Source organism: Ursus maritimus, unplaced genomic scaffold (assembly GCF_017311325.1).
Source record: "Ursus maritimus isolate PB19 unplaced genomic scaffold, ASM1731132v1 scaffold_32, whole genome shotgun sequence".
Taxonomy (NCBI): domain Eukaryota; kingdom Metazoa; phylum Chordata; class Mammalia; order Carnivora; family Ursidae; genus Ursus; species Ursus maritimus.
The window spans coordinates 11948526-11957343 of NW_024425786.1; the positions used below are offsets into that span (position 1 = coordinate 11948526).

General features: G+C 66.9%; 1 protein-coding gene across 3 annotated transcripts in view; it reads right to left on the reverse strand.

Annotated features, from left to right (window-relative positions):
* Positions 1 to 377: 377 nt before the first annotated feature.
* The window catches only part of LOC103666828 (ATPase cation transporting 13A2), an 18464-nt gene continuing 10023 nt past the window's right edge, over positions 378 to 8818 (reverse strand). For all 3 annotated transcript variants that reach the window (XM_040645843.1, XM_040645844.1, XM_040645842.1), the window contains exons 10-29: positions 8683 to 8749; positions 8469 to 8600; positions 7870 to 8025; positions 7258 to 7368; positions 7126 to 7172; positions 6855 to 7043; positions 5646 to 5852; positions 5056 to 5151; positions 4812 to 4971; positions 4593 to 4713; positions 4331 to 4455; positions 3462 to 3622; positions 3223 to 3339; positions 3049 to 3128; positions 2580 to 2732; positions 2394 to 2490; positions 1399 to 1622; positions 1160 to 1311; positions 877 to 1046; positions 378 to 787 (exon numbers count right to left, since the gene is read on the reverse strand). In XM_040645843.1, coding sequence (XP_040501777.1) covers positions 653 to 787; positions 877 to 1046; positions 1160 to 1311; positions 1399 to 1622; positions 2394 to 2490; positions 2580 to 2732; positions 3049 to 3128; positions 3223 to 3339; positions 3462 to 3622; positions 4331 to 4455; positions 4593 to 4713; positions 4812 to 4971; positions 5056 to 5151; positions 5646 to 5852; positions 6855 to 7043; positions 7126 to 7172; positions 7258 to 7368; positions 7870 to 8025; positions 8469 to 8600; positions 8683 to 8749 — 2700 coding nt within the window. In that variant the 3' untranslated portion in view covers positions 378 to 652. The remainder of the gene's footprint in view (positions 788 to 876; positions 1047 to 1159; positions 1312 to 1398; positions 1623 to 2393; positions 2491 to 2579; positions 2733 to 3048; positions 3129 to 3222; positions 3340 to 3461; positions 3623 to 4330; positions 4456 to 4592; positions 4714 to 4811; positions 4972 to 5055; positions 5152 to 5645; positions 5853 to 6854; positions 7044 to 7125; positions 7173 to 7257; positions 7369 to 7869; positions 8026 to 8468; positions 8601 to 8682; positions 8750 to 8818) is intronic.

The window sequence follows — 8818 nt, forward strand, 5'->3', positions numbered from 1 at the left end:
ATGGGGGGCAGAAAGGAACTGGCCCCGGTAAAAGCCACACACATGGCCCTTCTCTTGCTGCCCCCACAGGACAGTAGGAAAGAAGAGCGTGGATGCTGGAGTCCAGGCGATCTGGCCCCACCTCTGACTGTGTGGCCTTTAAGCCTCAGTTTCTGTATCTGTAAAACGGGGATACGACTGACTCTACAGTAAGAAGGACTGAATGACGCACACGAAGTGCTGAACGGAGCACGAGGCACGTGTTCGACCCGAAAACATCATTACTATCAGATGAAGACACCGAGGCCCGATGGGACCTGAAAAGCCAGGGCTGCCAGCACACGCCGGGGGCCACCTGCCGGGCACCCGTCAGCGGTACTGCGTGGGAGACAGGCTGCGCCAGGAAAACATGAGGACTTTATTTGCTGCACCGACAGCGGCTCCGAGGGGGCTGGTGGCTGTCGTCTCTACACGGGATGTCTGAAGTGGGGGACAGCAATAGCATTTCCCCAGCGGAGGGCAGGGCAGGCTGGGCCGGGCAGACTCGGGGCAGGAGGACGACAACTGCCACCTCCCGGCTGCCGGAGCGATAGCGGTGGGGCTTTTGGAGACGGGTCCCAGGCAGTGGCTCAGAGGCAGGGAGATCCAGTGTCCAGGGGCCGAGAGGCCGGCACTACCTCACCGGCCCGGTGGGCGGCGGCCAGGGCTGCTCGGCCAGCTCCCGCTCCAGCTGCTTGAAACGCTTCTTCGAGGCCCTTTTGGGCCGGAGCCGCCGCAGGCAGGCCGGGAGGCACTGGTCCAGCACGCTCTGCAGAGGACGGGGAGGGTGCAGAGGGGCGGCTGCGGCTGCGGCCCAAGCCCGAGCCCCCCCCACCCCGACACCAGGGTGAGCCCCACCTCCAGCATGAAGGCCCCCACGAAGTTGAAGGCCACCAGGCCCAGCAGCAGCAGCTTGAAGCAGGTGTCAGCGATGCCCCTCAGCGCCAGTGGACCTTGCAGGAGGCCCGGGGCCAGGAGGAGGGCCACCAGGACGCAGCCCAAGAGCGCCAGGGCCACCAGGAAGGGCACTGGGGGTGAGGGCGTGCATCAGGCCAGGGAGCCCCTGCCCCCCCCGCCCCCCGGACAGGCACCAGAGCCCCGCAGCCCGTCCCTCTCCCCCCGCCCAGCCACGCAGCGGCACCATTGGTATAAAGCGGCCGGCGGAAGGGCGCCCCCTTGGACACGGCAGCGGCCAGGATGAGGTACTGGAAGCTGGACAGAGAGAAGACCACGGTGTTCTCATAGTTGGGCAGGTTGTCTGGCGCGGGCACGGTCTTGTTCAGAGGCACGAACCTGGGGGCGCGAAGACCCAGGGGTCAGGGAAGCAGGGTGCGGGGGATGGGGCAGGGGTGGGGTTTGGGAGCCGGGCTCCCTACTCACCAGGGTTGGGCCACGGTCAGGAAGTAGCCCCCCAGCTGCACGCCAGCCACCAGCATCACCTGCAGCAGCAGGCTGCTCAGCACGGGGACGCTGAGCAGGGCCCCCGGGGGCCGCGCCCGCCCCAGCGCCAGCGCCGGCCCTGTGCGGCTCATGAGCACGGCCACCGTGGTGGTGATGACCAGGTCGATGACCAGGAACTGCACGTCGCCCAGGTTGGTGTTGATCTGTGGGAGCGGAGGGCGGGCAGAGGGCAGATAGCAGGGAGGCACCGGCCCTGCCCCGGTCCAATGGGGAAGGTCGGACTCTGGCCCTGCAGCCCGATCGGGGCGGGGGAGGGGGCAGTCTGCCGGGGAAGACACCGCACTGCCTTCAGGGAGCCCCTCTTTCGGCCTGAGGGAGAAGGCATCCCTGCTGACCTTGGGGCACCTAAACCTGACTGGCGGTTCTTCCCGCCCACAGGAAGCTCCCAGGCTGCGGGGGTGCTCAGGCTCGGCCTCACGGAGCCCCTCGGTCACCAGAGGACACGGTTCTTGGTGGATGCAGGGACAGATGCCAGTACGAGATCGCACTGCCCCACAGTGTCGCCTGCTTTCCGTGGGGGGGGAGCCGCGAGTGCTCAGGGCACAGCCGGGGAGACAGCCTCTGAGCAGGGGTGACAGGCACGGCTGAGGTCTGGGCCGGGGCGAGCAGGGGCGTCAGGGGGATCCATGGGAAAGGAGCAGCGGCACTGTACTGTCCCACTCCTGCCCCCATCCCTGCCGGGGCTCGGCCTCAGTCTCCCCCACAGACAGGAGCTCCCAAGGACAGGGACGACACGTTGGCACAGGACAGCCGTGGGCCTACTGTGTGCAGCGACTCGAGGCTCGGGAATCGCCCAAGCCACGTGGCTAGAAAGTGGCAGAGCACGATCCGAGGCCACGCCAGCCGGGGCTCCTAGGCACGCTGTCCGGGTCCCAGCTCTGGGCGCGCTCCCGGCGCGGCTCCGCCCCACTCACCGTATAGAGGATGAGCACGGAGATGAACTGGGTCAGGCTGTACAGGGCCATGTACTTGAAGACGCTGAACGAGGTGTCGAGGGAACACCGGCCTTCCCTGGGTGCAGGGTCGGGGCGTTAGGGGGCCCAGCTGGCCGACGGGCCCTGAGGGCACCCCCCCCCAACGCCGGCCTCAGCCCACCTCACCTGATGACCATGGGCACACACTCGATGCTGGCCATGCTCGAGGTGAAGGGCGAGACCACCGAGGCCTCGGCCTGGGACAGCGAGATGCCCACGTCCGCCGCCTTCAGGGCCCCGCAGTCGTTGGCGCCGTCCCCGCACATGCCCACGCAGTACCTGCGCAGAGGGGGGCCTGGCTGGAGCCCGTGAGGCGCCTCCGCAGCTGCGAAACCACCCCTGGCCTCCACGGGCCTGCCGGCGCGCGTGGGGCCGGCTGGTCCCTGCTGCCCGCCTGGTGCCCCAAACGGCCTGGTGCCCGGGACGTCGCAGGTGAACAGGGGTCATGACTGCGTTTGGCCTGACGGCCCCAGGAGAGCCTGCTGGGGTTCTCCCTGCGGGTGACGATACCTCCTAACGCCTGCGGGGGAGGCGGGGGCTCGTGCACCCCTGGACGCGCCAGCCCCCCGCAGGCCCCTCGCCCACAGGTACTCACTGGAGCTTCTGCAGCTCACACACCAGCTCGGTCTTCTGCTCGGGGGCCATGCGGGCGAAGACAGTGCCCTGGACCAGGACCTGAGCGCGCAAGGAGGGAGAGGCTGAGGCAGCTGCGGGGGGAGGGGGGGGGCTGAGAGCGACGGGGCGGTGTGGGGCTCAGGGGCAGCCCTACCTTGGGCAGCAGCTTGGGGAAGTGCTTCATAAGGACACCAAAGGTGGGGCCGCTGAGGGCCAGGTGGCGGGATCGGGGGTCTGGCTCCACAGGGCAGCTGGCGGCCTGGTCAGGATCCTGGGGGCCCCGAAGCTCAGCTCAGCGTCCCCTGCCCGCCCCGGAGAGCTGGGACCGGGGTCAGGTAACACGGGGTGGGCTCATCGGTGGGGTGTGGGGCTGGGACCCCGGCTCGGCCTCACCTTAGCCCCGTTCACAGCTGCGGACGATTCCAATGGCAGGAGTTCGAGGGAGGCAGGCTGGCCTCGCTCAGGGGGGGTGGCGTGGATGATGACCAGGTGCTCCTGGGGGCCCACCATGCCGCAGCCCTGGGCCACCGTGACCGCGGTCTGCAGGTTGTCCCCTAGGAGTGTGGGGGCAGGGTCAGGGCCCAGCTGCCCTCCGGGAGCCCAGCCTCACCCTGAGGCTTGCAGATGCGAAAATGGAGGCCAGACACGCTCTGTCCGCCACGCCCGGCTGGGTGAGCTCTGGCACGCTCATCAACGTCTCTGAACCCCGCCTTCCTCACTATAAAACCAGGCACCGACGGCCTTAGGGGAAAGTGGGTTTCAGGGCCACCGTCGCACATGCTCTACTCAGTGATGTAGCACTGGGCTGGAAAGTGTGTGCGCGCTCGAGAGTGGGGAGGACAGGAGGACACAGATACCCTGGGCTCCTCTGCGTTGCCCTGGCTAGAATCTTTTCTTGCTCCATGGAACCGTCACCACTTTCGAGGGTGACATAATTCCCCCATTTCCTATAGGGGGCGCTGGAACCTGGAGAAGCAGCCTCGCAGGCAGGCGTGGGGCCGGAACACAGGGTGCTTGGCACCACCCCTGGGAAGGTGGGGGCGCCTGGAGGTCATTCTACTCCCCTGGGGCCTCATCTTCCTCATCTGCCAAGTGGAGGGACAAGGGTCACTTGGGGGGGATCCTGTGAAGACCCATGAGACATCTGAAAAGGACCTGGCCTGAAGCAGGGGCCCAAAAAGAAGGGGTGCGGTGCACCCCTCCCTCTGCCTACGATGAGGAGGGAGCTGCCCTCCCGAGCCAGCCCTGCCGCCCGCACGCACCTGTCACCATGACGGTGCGGATGCGCGTTCTCCGCAGAGCCCGGATGACCGCCGCGGTCTGGGGCTTCAGCAGGTTCCGCAACACCAGCAGCCCCAGGAGGTTCAGCTCCCTCTCCACGGCGTCCCTGCAGGGTGCGCAGACCTGGGTCAGAGGTCATGAGCTGGCCCCAGCCCCCAACCCCAACCCTGGGCAAGGCCGGCTCCCCCGGGCTCGGCCTGCAGAGAGCCCCCCCCGCCGCCCAGTCCCCGGGGCGCAGCCCACCTCGTCAGCTGCTGAGCGGCCTCCAGGCTGGGCGCGACGGGCAGCGGCTTGCCGGCGAGGGCCACGACGCGGTAGCCGGCGGCCGTGTAGTGTTGCAGCGTCTGGGCGAAGTCTGGGGGCACTGCCGGGGACAGGCAGGTGTCACGGGGACAAGGAGGTGGGGGCCGGGGCGGAGGCGGGGGGCCCACCCCATTCTGGGGCGCGGCCCGCCCCCTTCACCTGTCTTGGGCTTGCAGAGGCCGGCCACCAGCTCAGGGGAGCCCTTGACGTAGGCCTCCGGCTGAGCGGCTCCCGGCCACGCCGCGACCACGCTCATGCGCTGCAGGGCTGACGAGAAGGGCAAGCGGCTGAGGATGCTGACGGGCACCGGGGGCTCCTCCTGCAGAGACGGAGGGGCAGCTGAAGGGCCGGCGGTGCAGCCCACCCTCCACCGCCCCCATGCACCCCTCCCACCGCGGCTCACCATGCCCTGCGGCTGGGGCTCCCAGAGCGGGGGTTTCATCACCGCCAAGACCTGGGTCCCAAATGCCGAGTCTGCAGCCGGCCCCTCCTCCAGGACCTGGGAGGCAGGCAGGGAAGGTTGGCCTCCGTCGGGCCGGGCGCTGGCTGGGCCTGGGGCAGCCCATCCTGGGCCCACGGAGGGACGTGGCGGGAGAGTCAACCTACACTCATGGAAGACTTCCTTCGTGGGAGACCGGATGGGAGTTAAGAACACGGGCTTTGGAGTCGGACAGACCCCAGTTCAAACCCTGGCTTTGCCACTTACAAGTTGCAGGGTGACCTTGGACAAGTTATTCCCAGTCTCCCTCGGCCTCAGCCTCCTCTCTGGGAGGCAGCTTTGGAAGCTTCCTTCCTGGGCTACAGGAAGAGCGCGAGCCACGGCCTGTGCCACGGAGGGCTGGCACAAAGTGGGTGCTCACACGTGGCCTTGGCCATTGTTATTAATGATGGTGGCACAACGGGTGCCACCCGAAGTCCTGGAATGAAGACCAGGTGGGGTTAGTGAGAGCCCGGCTGCCCAGAGGCAGGGGCTGACCTGCTCGGCCTCCTCACCCAGCCAGTAGATTCCACCATCTTGAGGTCCATGGGGTCGCCCACGGGGGTGTCCTGGAGCCGGCTGAGGGCATGGCAGGTGGCCAGCGCTCGGAGCAGGGGCCCCACGGGCAGGCGGCGGGGCTCTGGGACCAGAGGCAGGAACGCCTGCCCTTTTAGGGGCACCACACCCATCACATCCAAGCCGTCCTCCGTGAGGGTGCCCGTCTGCAGGGGGCAAGGGGCGGGCCAGTGATGAGTCCCGGGAGGAGCTGTGTGCTGTTGCACTGGGCGCCCACACCCCAGGCCAGGCAGGGCCCATGGGAATCCCAGGAGCCAGCGCAGGAGCCAGAAGAGAGCCCTCTGCCAGGGTCACCCTCCCCAGTCCCCGCTTCCTCTGACACCACTGCCTCCAGGAAGTCTTCCGTCACCCTATGGCTGGGTCAGGCGGCCCCTGCTTCGGGCTCCCACCCACGACCACTCTGCTACCCCATCACTTGTTTGACGCGGGGCCAGAAGACACCAGGAAGCGTACGTGTCTGGCTCCTTCGCCAGCCTGGGGGCACTGTGACCCTGCTCAGGCCCCACCTTTCTGTTTAAAAACTCACTGTGGCCCCCAGTGCCCTCAGAATCATTACCATCCGAACTCAACGGGGCTCACCTGCCTCTGTTGGACCAGGGCCGGGCCGTCTGGGCCTGCCCCCTTCCCCACTGCTCCCGTGTCCCAGGTCTGTTCCTCCAAGGAGCCGTGCTGACTGCTCCCCAGCCCCCGCCTGCCCTGCCTCATGTCTCCGGGGGCACCCCCACTCCGCACTGGGGTCACAAGGAGCCTTCCTTGATGCCATCTCCCAGAGGGAGTGACCCCCACATACCACCCTATTACGGTACCCTGTTCACTTCCTTCCCCAAACCCATCACCATCTGCAGCTCCCTGTGCACCCCAGTTTGCTCATTCTGGTGGGGAGACATCATCCCGGGGGTCTCTGCTGGGTCTCGGCACTGAGCACAGCACCAGGGAAGGACTAAAGGATCTCAGATGGTTCCTCTGCCAGACGTGAACTTGGCGAGCTTGGGAGCTGGGCGGGGCGGGGGGGCGGGGTCTCTGAGCGTCTCGGCCCCAGGACCGGATCTGGCACCCATCGATCCCGCCCTTGGTCAAGGCGGAGACGGAGGAATGCAGGCGTGGAGGCCTCGCCGTGGTGCCCACGGCCCCCGCCCTGCGGCCCCCACCTTGTCAAAGCACACCAGCTGGAGCTTGCCCCCCAGGTTGATACGCAGCGGGTGGACGCAGAAGATGCCCTGGCTCCGGAGGCGGCTCTGGGCGTAGAGCGCGCACACGGTCATGGCGGCCGGCAGGGCGGGGGGCACCACCACCGTCACCAGGTCCAGGGCCCGGATCACGATCTCATTCAGAGGCACCTGGCAGGAGGCACCGTGAGCGCCCAAGGCCAGGCTGGCCCCGGGTCCCCGCGGCGGCCCCCAGCCGGCCCCCAAGGCTCACCCGGTTGCGGTGGAGGATGAAGATGCTGTAGACAGTGCCGAGGAGAGCTGCGGAGACAGCGACAACTCAGCGGGACATGGGACGGGGCTGCAGGGCGGCCCCCAGCGGCGGGGAAGGCAGGGGGCCACTCACCCAGGACAGAGAGAGCAGCCACGAACTTCATGCTGTGTTTGTAGAACTTGAAGTTGATGGGCCGGGGATGCAAGATGGAGCTCACCAGGCCCCCTTTTGCTGTGCAGAACCCTGGGAGGAGCCGAGGGGTGGGGGTGGGGGTTGGGTCAGGACAGGCCCTCCCAGCCTCTGCCCTACCCCACTGCACCTGGGGGTTGGGAGACACGGTGCTCCCGGGATGAGACATCATCCAGTTTGGGGTGACTCGTGATGGCCCACAGGCCTTGCCCAGTCCTCACAGGGCTTAGTGAGAATGGAATGAGTGGACGGCATCTATAAAGAGGTTATTGTTTCACTGAAAATCCAGATACGTGGCTTCTGCTGAAACACTCCGATCTGCGGACACTAGGTCCCATTCAGACGTGACAAGGACCTGCTGGAGTTGTATAGGGCTGCTCTCTTCCGAAGGGGTGGGCTCCTGTGTGCTGGCCACGTCCCTGCCCACTTTGGCCAACCCCAAGCTGGGGGTGGGACTTGCCCAAGGTCCCATAGCAAGACAGCGGCAGAGATGGCTGCTGCCCCACCGAGGGTCGTGAGCCCGGCATCCCTCCCTGCTTCCCCGACTCCTCCTACCTGTTCGAGTCACCACTGCCAGGACATGGGGTCCCACAAAGGCCCGCGCCTGCAGGACGAGGGTCCCACAGAAGAGCGTGTGCCGCCGGTGGGTGTCTGGGCAGTAGGGCGCAGGCCCCTCTGGCAGGGCCGTCTTCAGTACTGGGACGCTCTCCCCTGTTAAGCACACTTAACTCTTGTAACCACACGTGCAGAAATCATTGCCCCCATTTTACAGAGAGGGACACTGAGGCTCAGGGCAAAAGACAGACACAGCCAGACGATCCTGAATGGATGTGTGCCAGCCCTGTACCAGGACCCCTCTCTGGGGGAGCCCGACAGCATGCACGCGTACAGAGCCGGGGGGAGGGGGCGGGGAAGATGTTCTTACTCTGTTGGAATTATTTTATAACAAGCGGTATGATTTAGTAACTCGAAGCAATACACCAGAGGGAGGGTGGGTGGGGGTGCCTAACCTCTCTGAAGCCCTGAGCGCCTGAGGGGTGTACGATTAGCAACCCCGGACTGTCACTGGGGAGGGCAAGAGAAAGAAAAACCGCGAAGTGCTGCAGGGCATGGCGGCAGGGACGGAAGACCGGGAGGCCATGGCCAGGGCTGACCTGTCAGCGAGCTCTCGTTGACCACGCACTCGCCGGCCACCAGGGCCGCGTCGCAGGGCACCAGCCCGCCTTCCTGGGGCAGCACCAGGCAGTCTCCTGGCACCAGCTCGCTGGAATCCACCCACTCCTCCTCTGCGGGCAAGTGGGGGCCTCAGCGCGGCCCAGGGCACGCCCCGCCACCTCCTCGAGCCTCCCTCCCTTCCCCCACGCTCACCTCCGCTGGGCCGGCACACGCACACCCGCGCTGACAGCTGCACCATGTCCCTCAGGGTCTGGCTTTGCTGTGGAGGGTGGGCAAGTGGGGAGTGGGTGCGCGGCGGCCCCCTGGGGGACCCGCCTGCCCCGCCCCC